General features: G+C 46.2%; 1 protein-coding gene across 2 annotated transcripts; it reads right to left on the bottom strand.

Moving 5' to 3' along the window:
• Positions 1–11,017: 11,017 nt before the first annotated feature.
• LOC130115787 (cyclin-dependent kinase-like 1) lies at positions 11,018–24,555 on the bottom strand. 2 transcript variants are annotated; one of them, XM_056283619.1, is made up of 9 exons: positions 24,371–24,555; positions 22,516–22,637; positions 18,575–18,647; positions 16,361–16,451; positions 13,859–14,059; positions 12,758–12,840; positions 12,612–12,668; positions 12,154–12,306; positions 11,018–11,149 (listed from the first exon to the last, which is right to left on the bottom strand). In XM_056283619.1, exons 1-9 carry the CDS (start codon positions 24,536–24,538, stop codon positions 11,048–11,050), a joined length of 1,050 nt encoding a protein of 349 aa, XP_056139594.1. In that variant the 5' UTR covers positions 24,539–24,555; the 3' UTR covers positions 11,018–11,047. The 2 variants fall into 2 exon arrangements, with proteins under 2 accessions (XP_056139594.1, XP_056139595.1); XM_056283620.1 differs by having other exon boundaries at positions 11,048–11,157; positions 12,189–12,306.
• Positions 24,556–26,987: the final 2,432 nt, after the last annotated feature.

Here is a 26,987-nt window from a genome sequence, read left to right as displayed (position 1 = left end):
AGTGTCCTATTGCTCATTTATTAATCACTATTTTCAAGTATTTATAGGCAACAGGCATGGGTTCAAGTCCATGAATACTGGTATGGCATCCAGCGCTTTACCCCTGCCCCCCGTCCACAGAGTTAGTGGTTGTCAGGAAGGGAATCCAACGTAAAATTTTGCCAAATCAGTACGCGGATTGACAAGACCATACCGGATCGGTTGAGACCCGGGTTAACAACAGCCATCACTGATGCTGTGCCCTCACAGGGTACTGGTGGAAACTACAGGATCCGCTGAGGTGACCCCTGAGAAACAGGGAACAAGCCGAAAGAAGACTTTCAGGTATTTATGTACTGTATATTATTATAAAGTGTAAGCTAATGATCAAGTCCGCTCGGGCAGTTGGAGTTGGTTGACGAAGTTGCGTTTTCTGAGTGTCGATCGATGATGGTCTTTAAAGATACTTTTCATTGACACTCGTGTTTCCAATCATGTTTTTTTAACAGAAGGTTTGTAATGTAACGTGTTGTAATGTGTGTGTGTGTGTGGGCCCTGTGATGGCCTGGCGGCCTGTCCAGGGTGTCTCCCCGCCTGCCGCCCAATGACTGCTGGGATAGGCACCAGCATCCCTGCGACCCTGAGAGCAGGATAAGCGGTTTGGATAATGGATGGATGGATGGTTGGCTAATATGTGAGTTACCCAAAATATTAGAACTGCTGTTGTGAATATATGATTGGAGCCCCTTGAAAACCTGTCTGGTTGTCAACTTCATTAAACCATTTCAGAAAACCAGTCTGCTTCAGGTAATAAACTACACCATTTAATACCCTGGTTTGACTGGACAGTCAGTTAACTGTCATCATCGTCTGTCAGTTGATCTGTTTTAATTGTCTCGCAGCATCATGCAAGTTAGCGAGCTAGCTAGCTAGTAGTAAGGAGTCTTATGGACTCGGGGCCACGCCACCTCAACCTCCTGAGAACTGACTGCAGTTACAACAAATCAAATTACACGTGTGAAGCTGGGAAATGGAGAAGAAGAAGAAAGTAACTTTATTTTGTCATTGTATTCTTACAATGAAATGTGTTCTCTGCATGTAACCCATCCTATTGTATAGGAGCGCTGGGCAGCTGCAGCGCCCGGGGACCAACTCCAGTTATTCTTTCCATTGCCTTGCTCAGGGGCACAGACAAGAGTATTAACCCCAACACGCATGTCTTTTTGATGGCGCAACCGGAGGAAACCCATGGAGACATAGGGAGAACATGCAAATTCCACACAGAAAGGACCGAGGACGGCCTGGGGTTCGAACCCTGGACCTTCTTGCTGTGAGGCAACAGTGCTAACCACTGGGCCACTGTGCTGCCCGCTGACATGAATATTCCACAATAAAACTTGTCTGACTGAATTAAAACCATTGGACTGGATCTTTAATGTCTAATGGGTCCTCATCTTCACCTCCTTGGAAGAGGAAAATCCCATGACGGAGCTCCACTACGACAACCTGGTGTCTAACTTGTTGAACCAGTAACTGGCAGGAACAAAGACCATCAGCACAACAGATTTGCACCGAGCATCCTCATCAAATACCCCAACATACAGGCTAGGTGGAGACTTAAGAGAAGCCATTGTCAAAGAACACCTATCCCTTCCTGGTCTAAAGACTCCATCCATCCATCCATTATCCAAACCGCTTATCCTGCTCTCAGGGTCGCGGGGATGCTGGAGCCTATCCCAGCAGTCATTGGGCGGCAGGCGGGGAGACACCCTGGACAGACCGCCAGGCCATCACACTGGGCCGACACACACACCCAGGGACAATTTAGTACGGCCGGTTCACCTGACCCACATGTCTTCGGGACTGCGGGAGGAAACCCACGCAGACACGGGGAGAACAAGCAAACCCCACACAGAGGACGACCCGGGATGACCCCCAAGGCCGGACCACCCCCGGGGCCCGAACTCACGACGAGCGAGGCGACCGCGCGGGGGGGGGTCGATTGGCCAATCAATTACCTCACTCTTTCGAGCCGTCCCGGGTCGCTGCTCCCCCCCCCTCTGCCGATCCGGGGAGGGCTGCAGACTACCACATGCCTCCTCCCATACATGTGGAGTCGCCAGCCGCTTCTTTTCACCTGACAGTGAGGAGTTTCACCAGGAGGACGTATCGCGTGGGAGTATCACGCTATTCTCCCCAATCCCCCCCCCCCCGACAGACGCCCTGACCGACCAGAGGAGGCGCTAGTGCAGCGACCAGGAAACATGCCCACATCCGGCTTCCCACCCGCAGGCACGGCCAACTGTGTCTGTCGGGACGCCCGACCAAGCCGGCGGTAACGCGGGGATTTGAACTGGCGATCCCCGCCCCGCCTCATTCAGGTGAATATTGAAATCGCCAAGAATTGGAATCTCATCAATACCTTTCTAGAACATTTTCTTGGAAATTTTGCTCTAAAGACTCCTCCGTTTGGGAATGAATCCTTCCTCCTTCAGAGCGCACGCAGCGGGAGGTGGACGCTGTCATTGGACAAGAGCGCTGTCCGAGTATGGAAGACAGGAAGTCCCGCCCCTCCACGGATGCGGTAGTCCATGAGGCGCGACGTTTCTTGGACGTCGTCCCAATGAGCCTCCGAGGCGTTACAAGACATCGCTTTTGGAGGCTACGTAGTGCTCAAGGTATACACTTTCCGTCGTTTCGGTGGTCATTATGCAGCTAACACGTGTAGCCTTATGAGTCCACTGTAAATATATGACGTTAACTGTCATATTTACAATATTTAAAGAGAACCCAGCCACGGAGGATGCGCCAGCCATTGCATTCTTAGCGCCGGTCCCAAGCCCGGACAAATGGGGAGGGTTGCGTCAGGAAGGACATCCGGCGTAAAACCTTTGCCAAATCAAATATGCAGATCATAAATAAGATTTCCATACCGGATCGGCCGAGGCCCGGGTTACCTACGACCGCCAGCAGGGTGCCGGTGGAAACTATGCTACTGTTGGGCGAAGAAGAGGGGGAAGGCATGTCCAGAGGCAGCAGGAGAGGAGGAAGGGTGGGCGTGTGGAGGTGAGAGTCAGAACTTAGAATGTTGGCACCATGGCTGGTAAAGGGAGAGAGCTGGCTGATATGATGGAGAGAAGAAAGGTAGGTGTTTGTGCAAGAGACCAGATGGAAGGAGAGTAGGGCCAGGAGCATCGGAGGTGGTTTCCAACTCCTCCACCATGGTGTGAATGGGAGGAGAAATGGGGTAGGGGCAATTCTGAAGGAAGAGTATGTCAAGAGTGCGCTGGAGGTGAAGAGAGTGTCAGACAGTGATGAGTATGAAGCTGGAAATCGAAGGTGTATTGATGAATGTTATCAGCGCGTATGCCCTGCAAACTGGGTGTGAGATGGAAGAGAAAGAAGAATTCTGGAGTGAGTTGGAGGAAGTGGTGGAGAGGATACCCACGGAGAAGAGAGTTACATTGTGTCTGTGGATTTAGAGAAAGCACATGACAGGGTGCCGAGAGAGGAGGTGGGGTATTGTATGAGGAAGTCGGGAGTTGCAGATAAGTATGTAGGAGTGGTGCAGGATATGTATGAGGGAAGTGTGACAGTGGTGAGGTGTGCGGTTGGAATGACAGATGGGTTCAAGGTGGAGGTGGGATTACATCAAGGATCGGCTCAGCCCTTTCTGGTTCGCAATGGTGATGGACAGGTTGACGGACGAGATCAGGCAGGAGTCTCCGTGGACTATGATGTTTGCGGATGACATTGTGATCTGTAGTGAGAGTAGGGTGCAGGTGGAGGAGAGCCTGGAGAGGTGGAGGTATGCACTGGAGAGAAGAGGAATGAAAGTCAGTAGGAGCAAGACGGAATACCTATGTGTGAATGAGAGGGAGGACAGTGGAATGATGAGGATGCAAGGAGTGGAGGTGATGAAGGCATTTGAGTTTAAATACTTGGGGTCAACTGTCCAAAGTAACAGGGAGTGCAGAAGAGAGGTGAAGAAGAGAGTGCAGGCAGGGTGGAGTGGGTGGAGAAGAGTGTCAGGAGTGATTTGTGACAGAAGGGTACTAACAAGAGTTAAAGGGAAGGTTTACAAGATGGTAGTGAGACCAGCTATGTTATATGGTCTGGAGACAGTGGCACTGATGAAAAGACAGGAGGCGGAGCTGGAGGTGGCAGAGTTGAAGATGCTAAGATTTTCATTAGGAGTGATGAAGAAGGACAGGATTAGGAACGATTATATTAGAGGGACCGCTCAGGTTGGACGGTTTGGAGACAAAGCAAGAGAGGCAAGATTGAGATGGTTTGGACATGTGTGGAGGAGAGATGCTGGGTATATTGGGAGAAGGATGCTGAATATGGAGCTGCCAGGGAAGAGGAGAAGAGGAAGGCCAAAGAGGAAATTTATGGATGTGGTGAGGGAGGACATGCAGGTGGCTGGTGTGACAGAGGAAGACGCAGAAGACAGGAAGAGATGGAAACGGATGATCCACTGTGGCGACCCCTAACGGGAGCAGCCGAAAGTAGTAGTGGTAGTTGTAGTAGTAGTAGAAATGTTGGCTAAATAGGACACACTTATCCTTCCCCTGCTTCACTCTGTACTGAGATAGGGGAAGCACTGGGCAACCTCCTGGACCTTCAACCAGCAGCACTTCCTGGACCACAATAAGTTTAACTTTAAAGCCCTGCTTTTCTGCCATTCTCTGCAGGTGCAGTTCAGCTAATACATTTCTTAATAAGTGTACAGTGATCCGCATGGCAGTGGCTTATGTCCCATGTGCTCGTTTTCTATCACTAGGTCCGGGCAATAATTCAATATTATTCTTTGTCTTTCGGGTGCTATATTGGGGTTAAATTTGATGTTGCCTTATTGTGATACCCTGAATTAATGACGAGAATCTGTTGCCTAAAATGTCTAATGAAACGAGATCTGAAATCTTGAAGGGAGTATCATTACCAAACAGTTCAACGCGATGAACCTCGGTTTGATTCCTAAGCATGTTGTTTTTGCACATGTAAACAAACACCATGATAGAGGTTGATATTGTGTGAAATTACCTGCGATTATCACGACAGCAATATCTTCCATACCACGAAAAGACATGCATGTGAGGTGAGTTGGACATTCTTAAATATGGATGATGTGAGCGGGGGTCCATACGATTGATTGGAAGACATCCTGGTTGTCCTCCAGCACTTCACCCCCCACCCCCTGTTAACCTGAATTAAATTAAGTAGGGAGAATAAAGGATACATTACGTCTATGAATAAATATAACATAAATGAATAGATACAATATGTCTGTGAAACTGTTATGTGGCTTTTTACTATATTTTAGGGTCTGCGATGCCTGTTGGGACCATTCAAACTCAGCTGCTAAATTGGTGACTCTCTCGTTAGTCGTTTTAGATTGAAGCATTTGCTAAATGGGTAAATCTAAAGGTAACTGATTGCACAGTGATCGCTGCAATTTAACTGCTACTGCGTCCCAGTCTCAGCAAATTGACAGTGTGTTCAACTCCATTATCCTGCAGATGTTTTCTTTTTTTAAGCAGATGCCATGTTTGGAGCTGCAGGTGTTGTGTTTAAAATGGCGAATCCTAAAAGTCGATAACACAGTAATGGTAATTACCGTCAAGCACAAACAAAAAAAACCTCCTTCTTAACCAGCAAGCTGCAAGGAAAATAATCTATGCACAACCTGAGTGACGTATGCAGCAGTGGCAGCATATACACACACCAGTTACTGTGATTATGTTATTGTATGCTTTTTTTTTACTGATTTCATCGATTCAATATGATATACTCATTTTACGCTCTAATTTATGTTTGCATTACCTCTCACCGCCGGCAGAGGTCGACAACGTGCAAACATGTGTATTGCAGGTTTAAACGCAGCTTTTTTTGTGTGTCTCTCTCCAGGAAAGAGGTCTTGTGTTGGGGAGTCCCTGGCCCACATTAAGATGTTCTTATCCCTGGTATCCTGGTAGCGTTTTACCTTCACCTGCCCCCGGGGGGCCCTGACAGTGTTACCCTCAACCCCGAGTTCAGCCGCTTTGCCTGTTCACCCCGCAGGCTCGAGATCACCTGCACCCCCCAGTGAGCAAAGCAGGTACTGCATGACCAGCACAGCATGAGATAGTATGTGTTGGTGCCTGGGGGTCACAAAGCAGGTTTGATCTGCGCCCCCCTTATTTCAAAACAGCTTTATTGAGGTGCACCTGTACAAAATGGCGAACTTGGACACCAGTTCTGTTGTGTTGTTGTTGAATATGTTTTTTTTTCCAATTTTACTTTTCAGGCTTATTTGGTGGGTTGGTTGATTATTATCATTATTAAGGGAACCTTGGTGCTGCTCACAAGTATTCAACATCTCATAGAAAAGTAATTAATTTATTACAAATTTAAAACGCCTGAAAGTACATTTTTAAACAAACGTATGTCATTACATTTGTACTTTTTCCACATTCAGTACAGTGTCTCGTCATAAACCAGTAACTCTCTCGGGACGCTGTGCGAGGTCTGTGGTGAAATGCCGCCATGCTCACAAACAGAAAGGTATGTCATGCGGTCACGCTGTAATATACTGTAGCGACCCTGCGCTGTCTTAAAGTATGTCCTAAAGCTACATTTCCCAATTTCGACTGTTAACAACCCTCCGCTTTCGAGCAACAGGCGTCACTGACCCTACCGTTCATGTGTGTATTGCAACTTGCAGACGCGTAGTGTTCATTTCTGAGGATGCGCACAACCAGTGCTCCAAACGGATGCAGAATACGCGAGGCAGCCATCATGCATATGCAAACACGTAGTGAAAAGCAAGTATATCAGAGACAGGGCGGCACGGTGGCGCAGTGATTAGCACAGTCGCCTCACAGCAAGAAGGTCCTGGGTTCGAGCCCCGGGGTGGTCCAACCTTGGGGGTCGTCCTCTGTGTGGAGTTTGCATGTTCTCCCCGTGTCTGCATGGGTTTCCTCCGGGTGCTCCGGTTTCTTCCCACTGTCCAAAAACATGTAGGTCAGGTGAATCGACCGTACTAAATTTGTCCCTAGGTGCATGTGTGAGTGTGTTCGACCCTGTGATGGCCTGGCGGCCTGTCCAGGGTGTCTCCCGCTTGCCGCCCAATGACTGCTGAGATGGTCTCCAGCATCCCTGTGACCCTGAGAGCAGGATAAGCGGTTTGGATAATGGATGGATGGATGGATGGATGGATGGATGGATGGATGGATGGATGGATGGATGGATGGACCCTATACTGTTGGGAGTGCTGATTAGTGGAGTCCGTCTATCGTCCCCCGGCTCTCTGCCACTCACGGGAATGCATGTTATGTGGTACAGCCTGTGGTTGGTGGAGCGGGGGGGGCTAGCCCACTGGTTACTGATTGGTTTGGTTGTTGAGACGACCAGTGAGTTGTGCTAGATAATGGCGGTCTATACGGCATGGCTGTGGCCAACAATAAAGACGAAGTTCGGTTGTGAGTTCTGTAAGTGTGATCATTACAGTAGTGAACGCTACAATATTTTGTTACACTACTACTACTATTACTACTACTACTATTACTACTACTACTTTTGGCTGTTCCCATTAGGGGTCGCCACAGCAGATCATCCGTTTCCATCTCTTCGTCTCCTCTGCATCTTCCTCTGTCACATCAGCCACCTGCATGTCCTCCCTCACCACATCCATAAACCTCCTCTTTGGCCTTCCTCTTCTCCTCTTCCCTGGCAGCTCCATATTCAGCATCCTTCTCCCAATATACCCAGCATCTCCTCCTCCACACATGTCCAAACCATCTCAATCTTGCCTCTCTTGCTTTGTCTCCAAACCATCCAACCTGAGCGGTCCCTCTAATATACTCGTTCCTAATCCTGTCCTTCTTCATCACTCCCAATGAAAATCTTAGCATCTCCAACTCTGCCACCTCCAGCTCCACCTCCTGTCTTTTCATCAGTGCCACTGTCTCCAAACCATATAACATAGCTGCTCTCACAACCATCTCGTAAACCTTCCCTTTAACTCTTGCTGGTACCCTTCTGTCACAAATCACTCCTGACACTCTTCTCCACCCACTCCACCCTGCCTGCACTCTCTTCTTCACCTCTCTTCTTCACTCCCCGTTACTTTGGACAGTTGACCCCAAGTATTTAAACTCATATGCCTTCGTCACCTCTACTCCTTGCATCCTCACCATTCCACTGTCCTCCCTCTCATTCACACATAGGTATTCCGTCTTGCTCCTACTGACTTTCATTCCTCTTCTCTCCAGTGCATACCTCCACCTCTCTAGGCTCTCCTCAACCTACACCCTACTCTCGCTACAGATCAGTGTCATCCGCGAACATCTTGTCCGTCAACCTGTCCATCACCATTGCAAACAAGACAGGGCTCAGAGCCGATCCTTGATGTAATCCCACCTCCACCTTGAACCCATCTGTCATTCCAACTGCACTCCGCACCATTGTCGCACTTCCCTCATACATATCCTGCACCACTCCTACATACTTCTCTGCAACTCCCGACTTCCTCAAACAATACCACACCTCCTCTCTCGGCACCGTGTCATATGCTTTCTCTAAATCTACAACGACACAATATAACTCCTTCTGACCTTCTCTATTCTTCTCCATCAACATTCTCAAAGCAAACATCACATCTGTGGTGCTCTTTCGTGGCATGAAACCATACTGCTGCTCGCTGATCATCACCTCTCCTCTTAACCTAGCTTCTATTACTCTTTCCCATATCTTCATGCTGTGGCTGATCAACTTTATACCTCTGTACTTGCTACAGTTCTGCACATCGCCCTTCGGTACCAGTGTACTTCTTCTCCGCTCCTCAGGTATCCTCTCACTTTCCAAGATTGTGTTAAACAATCTAGTTAAAAACTCCACTGCCATCTCTCCTAAACACCTCCATGCCTCCATAGGTATGTCATCAGGACCAACTGCCTTTCCACTCTTCATTCTCTTCATAGCTGCCCTCACTTCCTCCTTGCTAATCCACCGCACTTCCTGATTCACTATCCCCACATCATCCAACCTTCTCTCTCTCTCATTTTCTTCATTCATCAGCCCCTCAAAGTACTCCTTCCACCCTCTCAACACTCTCCTCACTTGTCAGCACATTTCCATCTCTATCCTTGATCGCCCTAACTTGCTGCACATCCTTCCCAGCTCAGTCCCTCTGTCTAGCCAATCGGTACAAGTCCTTTTCTCCTTCCTTAGTGTCTAACCTGTCATACAACTCACCATACGCCTTTTCCTTTGCCTTTGCCACCTCTCTCTTTGCTTTACGCTGCATCTCCTTCTACTCCTGTCTACTTCCTTCATCTCAGACTATCCCACTTCTTCTTTGCCAACCTCTTCCTCTGTATACTTTGCTGTACTTCCTCATTCCACCACCAAGTCTCCTTGTCTTCCTTCCTCTGTCCTGATGACACACCAAGTACCTTCCTAGCTGTCTCCCTCACTATTTCTGCAATGGTGGCCCAGCCATCCGGCAGCTCTTCACTACCACCCAGTGCCTGTCTTACCTCCTCCCTTAACTCCACACAACAGTCTTCCTTCTTCAACTTCCACCGTTTGATCTTCGGCTCTGCCTTCACTGTCTTCCTCTTCTTGGTCTCCAAAGTCTTCCTACAGACCACCATCCGATGCTGCCTAGCTACGTTCTCCCCTGTCACCACCTTTCAGTCTCCAATCCCTCTCAGATCACATCTTCTACATAAGAGATAGTCCACCTGTGTGCACTTTCCTCCACTGTTGTACGTCACCCTGTGTTCCTCCCTCTTCTTGAAATATGTATTCACCGCAGATATTTCCACCCTTTTCACAAAATCCACCACCATCTGTCCTTCCACATTTCTCTCCTTGACACCATACCTACCCATCACCTCCTCATCACCTGTTCCCTTCACCAGCATGCCCATTGAAGTCCGCTCCAATCACCCCTCTCTCCTCCTTGGGTACTCTCTCCGCCATTTCATCCAACTCACTCCAGAATTCTTCTTTCTCTTCCATCACACACTCAATTTGCGAGGCAACAGTAATACAATATTTCGTTATACAACAGGAAGTTATAGTTTTTGTATATTAGATGCCAGCAATTTAGTCCTATATTACACAGAGAAAGGTTTAACAGTGTAACCTTTTATACTGTATATTTTTTGTAATATATCTGAAAATTTGTTAGCGTATGGACAGTAAAAAAGCAAACACACACAATTATCTTCTTGTTGTTAATGCTATGTTGTTGAGATGCAAGTATTTTAAACAATCTTTCACACTCTCATGACGTAGCCATCTTATTTTCGAAACTGTAATGACAGAGGACAGCTTCCACATCAACAGAAACGTGTTGTCTCTCTCCATTTGAATCAATATAGTGAGCTCCTTGTGTTTGCAATATGGTTTTTGATTAGAGTTTCTATCTGGCACGAATGACCACTAGAAGCACAATAAAATGGACAAAAATGCATTTTCTCACCAAGTCTGTTCATTTTTCATGGCTGTATTAGTGTGAAACTGATTAGTATTCATGTGCACATACTTTGGCATGTGCACATAATAGGGTTTAGCATAGAGTAGGGTTAGTAGGGTATAGCATAGAGTAGGGTTAGTAGGGTTTGGTTCGAGTAGGGTTAGTAGGGTATAGTATAGAGTGTTTAGCTGAATAGGGGAAAGTCATGTGTCATTTTCTGCACCAGACCACAAGAAAGTTAGTGGTTTCTTTTTCTCCATCCAAGTGATAATGGCACACCAGTAATTTTCATTGCATCTGACTCTCCATGTGTCTCTTACAAAGATTCACGTTATAAAATATACATCACAAAGTCTTGGAAAATAACTGTGAATGTATGCATGTGGCCTCAGTTAGGATTCTTGCTAGCTGTATTCTCTGTCTAACAGATATCACTTGTGAAATAGCTTAGTCAAAATTTAAATGTTTCAAATACTGATATTTACATGCATCAGTACAAATACAAATGGTGCCTCAAGCCCAGCACACATTTATTATGAGCAGAAGTTGAAGATCTTGCTGTTGCACTATGGGTAGCTGGCTCCATATCTGGTCGGGGGGTTAAATGTTGGGCAGGTGATGGTCATATTTATGCTTGACTTGTTTCTTGACGTCCGGTGCTGGTGAGATGTTGCTGCTTGGTAGCTGGGGCAGGTACTGGGGCTGCAGATCCAAAACAAATACAGATAAATCAAACAAGCAGTGCCAGGTACAGCAAACCAGCCCCCGACCTTTGACCCCCTACTCATCTTCAAGCCAGTGCATTTCTCATGATAACGATTGATAGGAGTGTATATATTTAAAATAGAAAGGCCAATATATTGGTTTTCTTGACAGTTATGGCCCGGAACATGATTTCTGTGTTATTTGCTGCTGATGTTTTTCTGCAAAGTTGTTGGCCAACCAACAAACAGCGCCGTAAAACAATAATCCTCAAGGTGGGGCAATGAAAGCAGCTGCGTTAGTGGTCAGATAGACAGTCCCTCAACCAGAGGATTGCTTAATTAATCAATTATTACATCATGATATATCACCCAAACAACTTCAACTGTCCAAGATACACAACGCAGGTCAGCATATTGTGCCAGAATACTTTTAACTGCTTTTGATCAGTGGTGGCTTTTTAGCATCTCGGCAAATTTAGACGTCAGCCAGATTTTCACTTTTCCTTCAGACCAGGCGTTCCCAATTTGTTTCGTGCCATGACCCACCTTTGGAGATGCTTTCTTGCCCCAGACCCGACAGATATTTTGTGTGGAAAAACGAGCAACAAATTCTCATCTTTCAAACGGCAAAATAATTAACAGTCGTCGCTACGTTGTTCACCACTGCAGCGTTCCCCTTCTCAGTCTCGATCACGGCATGCTAATGATCGCATTAAACAGACAAGGCGTGTCAACCTGAAACATTATTTTAGTGATATTTTGCAATGCAGTTGAATTATTGCATTGTTTGCGATGACTCAAGTTAAAAACTCAAATGCACACTTTTTTCGGTCCCTCTAAAAAAACTTGCTTATCTGTGACCCGCCCGGCCTCCTGCTGTGACCCACCTGTGGGCCACGACCCACAGTATAACCCTATCCCCCCCCCCCCCCCACCGCTGCGAAAGACGTTTTAATCGATGCAAAACTATCTATTGGATAGACAGCCCTGATGCACACTTACCCCCGCTTGTCTGCGCCTGGAGCCCTTCTCGTATCGTCTACCGGGGCGCTCGCCCTCGCGGCCCCAGTTGGCTCCGCCCTCCTCCAGGAAGTACGGCAGCTCCAGTAGCTCCTCACAGGACAGCCTGAGGGAAGGGTCCATCACCAGGCATGACTGCTCACACACACACAGGCGTGCGCAGTTGACATGACAAAGCAGGGACATACACTGTTAAATAGAAAGCATTTTAAACCATCACTAAGCTGATTTTTCTTTTTTTTAAATTTTCTAAAACCCGTTATCTGGACGGATTGGGAATTGACCTTTAACCCCATGAGCCTTCATTTGCCCAGATCAAGGCTTCCGAACTGTTTATTTTCTCTCTCTTTTTTCTTTCTTTCTTTCTTTTTTTTTTGTTTAGTTTCTTTCGCTCGGTGGGGTTTGGATCCGTTGAAATGATAAAAATGCTCTGCGGGTACCTTCATAACCTGCAGGGCGTGAGGTGACGCCCCGTGGAAGCGCTTCTCCAAGGGCTCCTGAAAGTAAAACACGGCACAACGTCAGCCACACCTGATCTCCTCTCCGTTATCTAACCGGGCCCTCCCCGTGGAAATGGGATTCATACCGTCGTGTCGGGTTCGGGGATACTGACTCCGCTGAAGAAGACGTTCGAGTGGAACACCTGCTGATGACGAGGGATCAGGTCACCTGGAGTCAAAATGGAGATAATCAGAATCCTCGTTCGAAAACCGAAATTTAAGTCAGTAGCCTTCTGTCGGCGTTGTTTATACGACATACTAATGCAAATTTTAGTATGCAAGATGTGAGTATGCAAATTTAGCTCGTGTAAGGTATGTGTACGTAGACTACATGGACAATAGTATTGAGTATGGATACTATGGTCACTAAACAGTCAGAACTGTCCCATAATTCTCTGTACCACTGTCATTTCAGTGACTGGCCAGGAGTGCCAGGAGGATTGCCGTGATTTATTTATACATTGGGGAAACTAAACAGAAGTTGGCCGAAAGAGTGGCACTACACAGGAGAGCTAACGCGTCAGGCCGGGACTCCCAGTCTACACCCATCTACAGGCCAGTGGCCACTCTTTAAGGGAGGAGGATGTGCACATCCTTGATAGGGAGGAACGGTCGTTTGAAGGGGAGTCAAAGAGGCCATCTATGTTAAGGGGGAACGATCATCCCTGAACCGAGGGAATAGTACACATGGCCTTTGAAACTGTAGTTAATGGTCACACCCATATTTGCCTATGAGACTGGTCGTTGGTTTTAGTCGCTATGCCACTGTATTATTTATAAGGGCGGGGACACCTGCAGTCCGTTTAGACTGAGGAGGCCACTTAGACGAGTGATGAAACGTATCTCTCAGTAAACGTTGTATCCGGATGAACTGATTCGACCTTCTTTGAGTCAACTTCCTTTGATTTGATTCAACTTCCTTTGATTAAAAAAAACATAACAGCCAAAAACATACGAGAAATTATTATTTCTTCTAACGTTGCTATCCCCTGTGTATAGCTTTTTTTTTTAAATGTAGTCTCGCAACTATTACGCTCCACATCTTGTCGTAATGACGAGCCAGCAGACCCAGAAGCCTGAGACGCAGTTCACTTTCCAAGGACTAACAAGATGGCTGATCGACGTCATCGATCCCGAGTTCATTATAGATCATCGCCTCAGAGGCGGGGCCCTTCTTCCCACAGTACCTAGTGTTTTCCGGATGAGGTACAGCTGGTCCACATCGGACCTCCCGGGCCAGAGCGGGTTTCCATGGAGCAGCTCGGCGAACACACAGCCCAGCGCCCACACGTCCACGGGGGGCCCGTACTGAGTGTCCCCCACCAGCAGCTCGGGGGCCCGGTACCAGCGGGTCGCTACGTAGTCCGTGTAGTCGTCCCCTGGACCGGCTAGGAGGGAAGGTGCAGAGACAGACGGACAGGGCAGCCGTGAAAGAAAAGACAGGATATAAAATCACCTTGAACACCCACCGAACGCCACCCCCAAACAACCGCACACCGACGGAGTATTTAGTAGTATTTAGACCGCATGCCTGTCATTTAAACACCATCACCTCCCTTTACATTTATGAATGAATCATTTTCCTCTGAAGAGACTTAAATGTTAAGATGTACATAAATACACCCCACACTTTATTTCATGTGTTTCACTTAAAGGAAACACAAAACGGTATTCTCTGGACCAGTGCTTCTCAACCGGGGGTCCGCGGACCCCTAGTGGTCCGCGGTGTAATTGCAAGGGGTCCGTGAAAATAAAATATCTTTAGAAAAAAGATCCTATGACATTTATAGAAATAGGATTATTTTACTCAAATGTGACTGAGACCTTTATCTACCTAAACTATAAAGGGTAACAGGACTTTTTTCTCTAATTACATCTGTTTCACAAGTGTAATTTATTGTATTTTAATAAGAGATCTCGCTCCCGTTTGCATTGTTAAAAGTTACTGAATACATATTCTGTGTTGTTACATATATCTGAAAGTTACTGAATACATATTCTGTTTTGTTACATATATCTGAAAGTTACTGAATACATATTCTGTTTTGTTACATATATCTGAAAGTTACTGAATACATATTCTGTTTTGTTACATATATCTGAAAGTTACTGAATACATATTCTGTTTTGTTACATATATCTGAAAGTTACTGAATACATATTCTGTTTTGTTACATATATCTGAAAGTTACTGCATAAGAATTCTGTTTTGTTAACTATATCTAAGTTACAACTGAAAGCTCTTATTTTTGCCCCCAAGAGTGAATAAGTGCTATAATGCAATTTAAAATGCAGTTTCTACTGTTTCTATCAAACTGCAACCCCCCTCCCCCAAGATCAGGTGGAGGGGTCCTCAGGGTAGATCAAAAATACGCAGGGGGTCCAGGACCCCAAAAAGGTTGAGAACCACTGATCTGGACCACCAGTGTCCTTTCCAGCGTTGCCACGGGAGGGGGGTAGAGAGAACGAAAGAGAGAATGAAAGAGAAAAAAAGCAAAAGAAAGAAAGAAAAAGGTGGAAAGAGAGGCAGCTATAGTTAAAATACAGCAATGTAGTTACAGAAAACAAGAAGAGCCACTGGCAAAAGAAAAAACAAAAGGGAATAAGAGGTAGATATGTAAACTATAGATAGAGCTGCAGTCAGAAAACCACTGGCAAAAGTAAAGAGGTGTCCGGATGGCGTGGCGGTCTATTCCGTTGCCTAGCAACACAGGGATCGCTGGTTCGAATCCCCATGTTACCTCTGGCTTGGTTGGGCGTCCCTACGGACACAATTGGCCGTGTCTGTGGGTGGCAAGCCAGATGTGGGTAAGCATCCTGGTCACTGCACTAGCGCCTCCTCTGGTCGGTCGGGGCTCCTGTTCTGGGGGGAATAGCGTGATCCTCCCACGCGCTACGCCCCCCTGGTGAAACTCACTGTCAGGTGAAAAGAAGTGGCTGGAGACTCCACATGTATGGGAGGAGGCGTGTGGTAGTCTGCAGCCCTCCCCGGATCAGCGGAGGGGGGTGGAGCAGAGACCGGGACGGCTCGGAAGAGTGGGGCGATTGGCCGGATACGATTGGGGAGAAAATCCACAAGAAAAAGAAAGAAAGATGGGAACGGGAAGACAGACAGACAGACGACGACGAGGAGGCGCTGGTTCTGTTGAGCATTGCCTAAGGCAGTGGTTCTCAACCCAGTCCTCGAGGACCCCCCATCCTGCAGATCTTCATTGTAACCCTGCATAGGTAGCCCTGCTTGTACTCTCTCGACCAATCATCTCGCAGCACTTAATTATGCAAGGTGTGCAACGTCTGACAAAACTCATTGCTGATTGGTTGAATAACTACAAACAGGCGCCTATTCAGGGTTGCAGAGAACATCTGCAGGATAGGGGGTCCTCGAGGACTGGGTGGAGAACCACTGGACTAAGGTGTACATCAGGCAGAGGGGATTACAAGGCCTGCTGATGGAGTGACCACGTCACCGTATGGTAACGAAACACCGACACCAGATGCAGCCCACGTAAACAGAGACACCGACATGCTAACCGCCCCCCCCCCGCCCCCCCCCCCATGCAACTCATCTGTGCAACAATGAAAGTGAGGAAGCCCCAGAGTGGCAGCTGCCACGGGCTCCTTGTTGAATAAGTCATTAGCGGCGCGTGGATGCTAAACGCACATAAACGTCCGCGCGCTGGGCGACCTACTCAGGATGCGGGCGAAGCCGAAGTCGCACAGCTTGATGACCCCGTTCTTGGTGAGGAGGATGTTCTCCGGCTTCACGTCGCGGTGGATGCACTGCAACCCACACACACACACACACACACACAGACAGACAGACAGAGACGGGATTAGCGGACAGGACACTCGAGTCTCGCATTAGGCTGAAACAGAGTCACATGAAAGTCTGAAAGATTAGATGGAGCCGGAAAACAATGACATATTAATGAGGATATAAAAATACGATTTGGTCATACGTCACATGTCAGTCCGCAGTATCTTAATTAAACGTATTTGAAATGCACATTTTAATTAATTTTGGGGTGTTCTGTAATTCATATTTGATCAGTCTGGGGGTGATGATAGAATGTAATTTGTAATGTGTTACTCAAAATACTCAAAAGAATACTTTTCAGCAGGATGATGATGATGATGATGATGATGATGATGATGATGACGTGACCTGGATGCTGTGTGCCTGGTGCGGATGCTGGTGTGCCTTTTTGCAGGAATGTTACTTCAATAAAAGGGGTTGTAATAGTGAATGGCTAATTGTACTAATGATAACCAGTTGTACATGTGTTCTTTAATGCCGTCTTCATCGTGTAGCGTCTCGTTATCGAACCCTGCCAAGCGGGAAATAACAGCCCTGAAGATCGTTCGCTAAATGTATTTGGGCCTACAACTGCTGGGGATGGGCTCCAGCATCCCCGCGACCCTGAGAGCGGGATAAGCAGTTTGGATAATGGATGGATGGACGGATGAATATTTAGGAAAAACTTTTGCACAACTCAGTTATCATCTTCAGCTTTGCTCAGAGCACAAACTGATTTTAAGCACCTTCTGCAGAAGTGGTCTCTGGAGAAATTCTAATGCTCCAGCTGCCATGTTTGTTTTTTTTTGGGGGGGGGTGGGGGGTTTGAAATATAAAATACACTAGAAGAACCCCGCTACAATGTAGCGGTTGGGTGATCCACCCGTCTAAATCTCCCTCCTCTTCATCCTGCCAGCTAACCGCCTTCCCCCTGCCCCTAAACCCCCCCCCACTCCAACTCCCTCCCCCCAAATGCTCAGAATCATCTGAAATGCCGAGAAAAGTGGTTTTTAGCCATTTTTAGAAAATGCATATTTTGCATAATTATGCATAATTAATATAATTATTTTAAATTTCTGCTATTTTTCTGGTCCTCTCTGGAACAATACCTACCACCTCCCAAAAAAATGAGGATCATAAGTGCATTTTTGCAAAAGTGCATATATTTTGCATAATGCCCAAACATTTCCAAGTCCCAGAAAATTTTTTATATAGGTGAAAAAATCAAAGATGCTCAGAATCATCTGAAATGCCGAGAAAAGTGGTTTTTAGCCATTTTTAGAAAAATGCATATTTTGCATATTTATGCATAATTAATTATGCATAATTTTAATTTTCTGCTATTTTTTTATAGGTGCCCCTGATCATCCCCAATAACCTCCAAAAAGAATCAAGGCCCCAAGTGCTTTAGTTGGGCCGTTTATAGACTCTCACACCACACACACATTGTGAAAATACAGGAGTAGATGGGGTTTTTTTTGGGGGGGGGTTCCACCTTTTTCTCCCCAATTGTACTTGGCCAATTACCCCCACTTTTCCGAGCCGTCCCGGTCGCTGCTCCACCCCCTCTGCCGATCCGGGGAGGGCTGCAGACTGCCACACGCCTCCTAGGATACACGTGGAGTCGCCAGCCGCTTCTTTTCCCCTGAGAGGTTTCGCCAGGGGGACGTGGCGCGTGGCAGGACCACGCTATTCCCCCCCCTGAACAGGCTCCTCAACCGACCAGAGGAGGCGCTAGTGCAGCGACCGGGACACATACCCACATCCGGCTTCCCACCCCGCAGACACGGCCAACTGTGTCTGTAGGGACGCCCGACCAAGCCGGAGGCAACGCGGGGATTCGAACCGGCGATCCCCGTGTTGGTAGGCAACAGAATAGACCGCCGCGCCACCCGGACGCCCCCAAAAATACCGTGTATTTTAACTAAATACACTCTTGACAAATCTGACAGAGACGTATTTGTGTTTTGTCAACGGATTAAGAGGCGTCCTTGCACATCTTTGTGTGAAACGGTGCCACAAGCCGCTGAGTGTGTAGGGAGCCACCGCAGCAACATCAGCTCGCCTCGGCACACACACACACAACCCGGTTCGAGGTCATACTGACGTTGTGCTTGTGGCAGAAGTTCACCGCCTGTAGTGTCTGCCACACTATACTCTTAAGCTGCACCTCGGGAACTCTGTGGGGAAACACGAGAGAGACACACACAAGGGAAAGGATGAACGACAACACAACTCATTCAAACAGTCCTGTTTACACATCTGTGACTCCTGCTATACTGGGAAACAAAACCAACAAAAGAAGGAAGGACGACGCTCCACGCAGACCCCACGTCGTCCTTATAAGCGCGTGTCCGTCTCCAACGGCGACCGGCAGCTGGGGTCCCTGCTGCGCAGCCTTGCGGGAGATGGGAAGTGCGGTCCGGCGGCCGCTGGCCGTCGTGGCCGTAGACTGGGCCGCGCGGTTCCACACGGCCACAAACCGAACTCCCCTCCTGTCTGCAGACCGGGTGGAGGAATGTGCACGGGGCAGAACGGAGAGATGGCCGCCGTCCTCGGTAAAGATTTGTTTGACCTTTTTTCTTCTTCTTTCTTTTTTTTTGGACGTGACCGTTCCTCCCTCAAGTCGAGCTGCAGACGTTACCCGTCTTTTAATCTCCCGGTGACGGTCTCGCCTGCCTCGGTGTAATCCATCCTGTTGCCCTCTGCTGCCCTTCTGTCTTCTCTGGCGCCCTGACAGAAGAATACACACATGTTGTGTGTATTAAATTACACGGTCAAGTGTATGTACTGCAGGGGGAACGGAGAGGACGGTGCCAGGTTGGATCATACGAGCCTGCGAGAGGTGGTCAGAAACGATAGCCAGGTAGTCCGGAGCAGGCGCTGTGCAACGGGCCTCCGGTTTCTACCAGAGCTCAGCATGGTGGCGTTAACCGGCAGACGTTCTGACACCGATCAATACTTCTGATGGCGAGCTTCCGGTGAAGCCGTAGCTATCGACGCTGTCAAGGAACAAAATCCCCCATGACACGACTGTATGACCGACTGAGGTGCCGCGTAAATGTCAAGCGAAGCTTAGCAAACGTTACCGAAGCCCTTTCTCTCTCTGCAGCACACACACAGCCCCTAGTGCAGTGGTTCTCCACCTTTTTGGGGTCCTGGACCCCCCTGCGTATTTTTGATCTACCCTGAGGACCCCTCCACCTGATCTTGGGGGAGGGGGGTTGCAATTTGTAGAAACAGTAGAAACTGCATTTTAAATTGCCTTATAGCATTTATTCACTCTTTGGGGCAAAAATAAGAGCTTTCAGTTGTAACTTAGATATAGTTAACAAAACAGAGTTCTTATGCAGTAACTTTCAGATATATGTAACAAAACAGAATATGTATTCAGTAACTTTCAGATATATGTACCAAAACAGAATATGTATTCAGTAACTTTCAGATATATGTAACAAAACAGAATATGTATTCAGTAACTTTCAGATATATGTAACAAAACAGAATTCTTATGCAGTAACTTTCAGATATATGTAACAAAACAGAATATGTATTCAGTAACTTTCAGATATATGTAACAAAACAGAATATGTATTCAGTAACTTTCAGATATACATGTAACAACAGAATATGTATTCAGTAACTTTCAGATATATGTAACAAAACAGAATTCTTATGCAGTAACTTTCAGATATATGTAACAAAACAGAATATGTATTCAGTAACTTTCAGATATATGTAACAAAACAGAATATGTATTCAGTAACTTTCAGATATACATGTAACAACAGAATATGTATTCAGTAACTTTCAGATATATGTAACAAAACAGAATTCTTATGCAGTAACTTTCAGATATATGTAACTAAACAGAATATGTATTCAGTAACTTTCAGATATACATGTAACAACAGAATATGTATTCAGTAACTTTCAGATATACACTACCGTTCAAAAGTTTGGGATCACCCAAACAATTTTGTGTTTTCCATGAAAAGTCACACTTATTCACCACCATATGTTGTGAAATGAATAGAAAATAGAGTCAAGACATTGACAAGGTTAGAAATAATGATTTGTATTTGAAATAAGATTTTTTTTACATCAAACTTTGCTTTCGTCAAAGAATCCTCCATTTGCAGCAATTACAGCATTGCAGACCTTTGGCATTCTAGCTGTTAATTTGTTGAGGTAATCTGGAGAAATTGCACCCCACGCTTCCAGAAGCAGCTCCCACAAGCTGGATTGGTTGGATGGGCACTTCTTTGAGCAGATTGAGTTTCTGGAGCATCACATTTGTGGGGTCAATTAAACGCTCAAAATGGCCAGAAAAAGAGAACTTTCATCTGAAACTCGACAGTCTATTCTTGTTCTTAGAAATGAAGGCTATTCCATGCGAGAAATTGCTAAGAAATTGAAGATTTCCTACACCGGTGTGTACTACTCCCTTCAGAGGACAGCACAAACAGGCTCTAACCAGAGTAGAAAAAGAAGTGGGAGGCCGCGTTGCACAACTGAGCAAGAAGATAAGTACATTAGAGTCTCTAGTTTGAGAAACAGGCGCCTCACAGGTCCCCAACTGGCATCTTCATTAAATAGTACCTGTTAGAGCCTGTTTGTGCTGTCCTCTGAAGGGAGTAGTACACACCGGTGTAGGAAATCTTCAATTTCTTAGCAATTTCTCGCATGGAATAGCCTTCATTTCTAAGAACAAGAATAGACTGTCGAGTTTCAGATGAAAGTTCTCTTTTTCTGGCCATTTTGAGCGTTTAATTGACCCCACAAATGTGATGCTCCAGAAACTCAATCTGCTCCAAGAAGTGCCCATCCAACCAATCCAACTTGTGGGAGCTGCTTCTGGAAGCGTGGGGTGCAATTTCTCCAGATTACCTCAACAAATTAACAGCTAGAATGCCAAAGGTCTGCAATGCTGTAATTGCTGCAAATGGAGGATTCTTTGACGAAAGCAAAGTTTGATGTAAAAAAAATCTTATTTCAAATACAAATCATTATTTCTAACCTTGTCAATGTCTTGACTCTATTTTCTATTCATTTCACAACATATGGTGGTGAATAAGTGTGACTTTTCATGGAAAACACGAAATTGTTTGGGTGATCCCAAACTTTTGAACGGTAGTGTATGTAACAAAACAGAATATGTATTCAGTAACTTTCAGATATATGTAACAACAGAATATGTATTCAGTAACTTTCAGATATATGTAACAACAGAATATGTATTCAGTAACTTTCAGATGTATGTAACAACAGAATTTTTATGCAGTAACCTTTAACAATGCAAACGGGAGCGAGATCTCTTATTAAAATACAATAAATTACACTTGTGAAACAGATGTAATTAGAGAAAAAAGTCCTGTTACCCTTTATAGTTTAGGTAGATAAAGGTCTCAGTCACATTTGAGCAAAATAATCCTATTTCTATAAATGTCATAGGATCTTTTTTTAAAGATATTTTATTTTCACGGACCCCTTGCAATTACACCGCGGACCACTAGGGGTCCGCGGACCCCCGGTTGAGAAACACTGCCCTAGTGGACCGCCTAGTGGACTGCCATTTAGCCTCGTCCAGGCATTAGCTCTTAGTCTTCTCCAGAACAAATTACAGCGAGTGAGCAGGTCTGGAAACTGTCTGGCTCAAGAGCACTTCAGCAGCTCACATTAGCTGCTGCAGGGGCCAAACTTAACGGCGGCTTCAGGTGCACGCAGTGCAAGCCAGCGCAATGAAAATGTTGCCACTAGAGGCAAGCAGTAATTAAAATTATAAGTGAACAATGACAAAACAACAAATATTTTTTAAAACAAAGGTACAAAAACACAAAAAGGTAAAGGCAAAGCGAGATCATAAACCGGTAAAACTTAAACAGAATAACAGCATGGAAAAGACAGAACAAAAGGTCTGCCCTAACAATACAATATTACCATAGTCACAAAGGGGACAATAGGACTTTAGTGGGACACATTTCACATCCACAGTACCACACACACACACACACACACACACACACACACACACACACACACACCTACCCTCGAGGATGCTTGTCCAATTCATTGAGGACTGTCTGCTCGCAGAATTCAAAGACCAGGTGAAGGCGCCTTTTCCTCCGGAAGACCTCGAGCAGGTTGACCAGGTTCACATGCTTCAGCTGCTGCAGGGCCGGAGGAGGACATGGTGGCGGTGTCAGCTCTCCCACGCTCATCGTGTAAAACGTCTACTGCCGCGGCTACAACTACTATTACAATCATTACAGCAATAGTACAATTACTAGTATTACAATGTTTACCGCTATTGGGACAAAACTACTACTACAACGATGATTGTCACTATTGGAGCAATACTACTACAAATCACCACCATTACTACCATATTAATCCTAGTGTTACAATATTTACCAATGTTAGGGTGCACTGGACCAATACTACCAGTTCTACTACTACTACTGCAACGATGATTATCACTATGAGACCAATCCTACTAATTCTACTACTACCACTGCTGCTACTACTACTACTATTAACTCTACTATGACTACCATTACTACTACCAACTACTACTACTACCAGCATTACTAATTCTACTACTACAGCCCATTCTACTACTACTACTACTACTACTACTACCATTACTACCATATTAATCCTAGTGTTACAATATTTACTAATATTAGGGTGCACTGGACCAATACTACCAGTTCTACTACTACTACTGCAACAATGATTATCACTATGAGACCAATCCTACTAATTCTGCTACTACTGCTGCTACTACTACTACTATTAACTCTACTATGACTACCATTACTACTACTACTACCAGCATTACTAATTCTACTACTACCGCTGCTGCTACTACTACTATTAACTCTACTATGACTACCATTACTACTACCAACTACTACTACTACCAGCATTACTAATTCTACTACTACATCCCATTCTACTACTATTGCTACTACCATTACTACAATATTACTCCTACTGTTACAATATTTACCACTATTAGACCAATGCTACCAATTCTTCTACGACTATTACTTCTATGACTACCATTACTACTACTAACACCCCCCATACTTCTTTTTTTCATCCCCCTTTTTCTCCCCAATTATGCTGGGCCAATTACCCTGCTCTTCACATCCGGCTTCCCACCCGCAGACACAATACTTCTAATTCTATTATGACCACCACCGCCACTACTATAACTACTACTACCACTAACACCACCACTACTATAACTATCACCACTACTATTACTACTACTACTACCCCTATACTACCATTACTACTACTAGATTCAAAATTAAAAAGTTTTTTTCACATACAAGTACAATAAGCAGTACTCAAAAACTGTGCAACAAAAAGAAGTAGAACACAAGTACTACTACTACTACAACTACTACAATTCCCATCACCATTACTGCTATTATAACTACCACCATTAATATTACTACTACTACAAACACCACCATTACTACTACTACTACTACTAACCACTACCATTACTATTCCCATTAGTATTACTAATTCTATCATTACTACTACGATTATCACTATTGGACCAATACTAATTCTTTCTCTTCTTCCTCTGCTATTACTACTAAAATGTTTAAGTCAACAGCACTCCCAGTTTAACAGCAAATTACACCTAAACACTACAGTTATTTTCATTATCACTATCATTAACTAAGACTCTGTGTGTGTGTGTGTGTGTGTGTGTGTGTGTGTGTGTGTGTATGTGTGTGTTTTGTGTGTGTGTGCGTGCGTGCGTGTGTTTGTGTGTATGAGTGTGTTTTTGTGCGTGCGTGTGTGTGTGTTTGTGCGCGTGCGCGTGTGTAAACCTGATGAAAGGGCTTTTCCCAAGCACCACGGCGGCTTGTCTCACCTTCAGCATGCGTATCTCCCTCAGCGCTATTTTCCTAATGAGCGGGTCGTCCTCGGATTCCACAAACTTCTTGACGGCCACCGTCTGCCCGGTGTCTCTGTGCACGCACTTAAACACCACGCCGTAGGAGCCCTCCCCGATCTTGGCGAGCTTTTCGTACTTCTCCATCGGCCACGGGCGGCGGCGTCACCTGTCGGACGCGCGGAAAATGACGTCATTCGCGCGCGCACACACTTCCACGGCGTCCCGAACCGAAGCCGGCTGGGAGTTGCGGGTCCAGATCGGACCGTTCGTTGACGTAGACACGCAAATGTGAGCGGGGGAAGACGCGCGTAAAACGGGAAGGAACTTACCGAGTCCTGCGCCTTGGGAGGGTCGTCATGGGGGGTTTCGCAGCTCGCCCGGAATTGGTTTCACGTGCTCGTAAAAAAAAAAACAAACACCTTCACGTGCACGACCACCTTCCTCTGCACTGTCAGTCAAACTACCCCGGCTTTACGTCTGGGTATAGAATCAAGCTTTAGGAGCCCCGCCCCGCCCCCCTCTCTCGCGTCTCTCCGTTACCATGCAGCCGAGCCGCTGCACGTCGCAACCACCTTGGTTACTATTGTAGCGAATTGGGGGGACCACGCAACCGTGTTATCGTCCTCGCTCACGCCGGCAGAGAGAAATCAAGAAGGGATTCAAGGTTAAATTCCTTAGATATCTGAAGCAGCCTCACTGTCCTCACTGTCAACACGACTCTGCCGCGCTTGGCAACGGGCTACACGCACCGCACAACTATGGCAAGCGTGAGGGAACAACAAACGGCCGCGTTTGTTTCGTTGCCAAGGCTACAGCGGGTTTTGTATGTGGAGATGGGCGGGGCGCGGTCACGGTAGACCGGAATGCATGCTTAAAGTACCCCTCCACTCAAAAACTGTGTTTTTCTTATGCTCGGGTCCCCTACAGCAGTGGTCCTCAACCTTTTTCGGGTCCTGGACCCCTTGCGTATTTTTGATCTACCCTGAGGACCCCTCCACCTGATCTTGGGGGAGGGGGGTTGCAATTTGATAGAAACAGTAGAAACTGCATTTTAAATTGCATTGTAGCATTTATTCACTCTTTGGGGCAAAAATAAGAGCTTTCAGTTGTAACTTAGATATAGTTAACAAAACAGAATTCTTATGCAGTAACTTTCAGATATATGTAACTGTAATATATTCGCTATATTATCTGGATGTATCCTATACTGCTAATATATCCATAACAGTGATTTGAGCCGAAGACCAATTCCCAACGTCTTGTCCTCTTTATTGTAGCTCTCCGACTGTCGCAGCAGTCAACATCCGGGGTATATCAGAGCCTAGCTTAACCACCACTAGGTAGCGCTTTTGGTCTACTACACTCCTCCCCCTTAAACTATGAAGTTCCCCTAATAAAATATTATCACTCTAAAACATGCTGATATGGCAAATTACTTTCAACATCTTTTACTTGGTCATTACTGGTTACACAACCCACTTCGACCCACATTTGCCCATTACATATCAGTCTCAGGAACTCTTTTTCACATTTTTTTCTGAACAGGAGTTGAACAATTTAGTCTCTCAGGAACTCTTTTATTCAGGAACTCGGCTGATCTTACAAAGACAGTCGTTTTGGAGGTGCCCTCTCTCTCTGAGGGTATCGGCGCTCAACCACCTCAGGGGAAGTGGATGCTCGGTGAGGAGGCGACACGGCCTTGCCCACCGAACCTCGTAAGGGTGTTGCAAGCTTCTCCGGAGCCTGCATCCTTGGAACGGGTGTATCTTCAGGTGAGTACGGGCTAGCACCTATGGCTCCAGGTGTGCCTCCCCCCCCCCAAATCTGCAACTGCAGGGTAGGTGTTGCTGATACCCATCTGGTCATCCTGAACTGAAATGCCTCAGGAGGACTGGAGGGTCGGTCGAACAGCAGATGGTCAATGTGGACTGAACGTCGGTTCACTCCATTCCACACCAGGTAGGTGACTGGTCCGAGTCTCTTTTCCACTGTCCCTTTCGTCCACCTCTCCTTTCCTCCACGGAAGTTTCGGATCAGTACTGAGTCCCCCTCTGACAGATGTCTCAGCTTCGAGGCGGGTTGGTCATGATAGTCCTTCTGCTTTTGTTGTTTGTCCCCCACCACTCGAGCGAGGTCTGGCTTCAGCAGGCTGAACCTGGTCCTAGGCTGACGTTTGAGGAACAGTTCTGCTGGTGTGCAACCTGTAACGCTGTGTGGTGTGGTCCTGTATGACAACAGGAAGTTGGCGAGCCTGTGTTTCACTGTAATAGTGACGTTTTGTTTCTTCTCATCGAGCAGCTGTTTCAGAAGTGAAGCTTTCACCGTCTGGACTGCTCTCTCTGCGGCACCATTAGAAGCAGGATGGTAAGCTGGCACCAAGGTCTGCTTAATGCCGTTGCTTTTCAGGAATGTTTTGTACTCCAGCGAGGTGAATTGTGGACCGTTGTCCGAGACGATCTCCTCAGGAAGACCGTAGGACGAAAAGATGCTCCGCAGCACTTCGATCGTTTTGGCGACGGTAGTTGTTGCCATGGGGATCACCTCAAGCCATTTTGAATGACTGTCTACTAACACTAGGAAGTGTTGCTGATCC

Source organism: Lampris incognitus, chromosome 7 (assembly GCF_029633865.1).
Source record: "Lampris incognitus isolate fLamInc1 chromosome 7, fLamInc1.hap2, whole genome shotgun sequence".
NCBI classification, from domain to species: Eukaryota; Metazoa; Chordata; class Actinopteri; order Lampriformes; family Lampridae; genus Lampris; species Lampris incognitus.
Note: the sequence above shows the minus strand (reverse complement) of the source record. Positions and strands in the feature narration are given on the sequence as shown.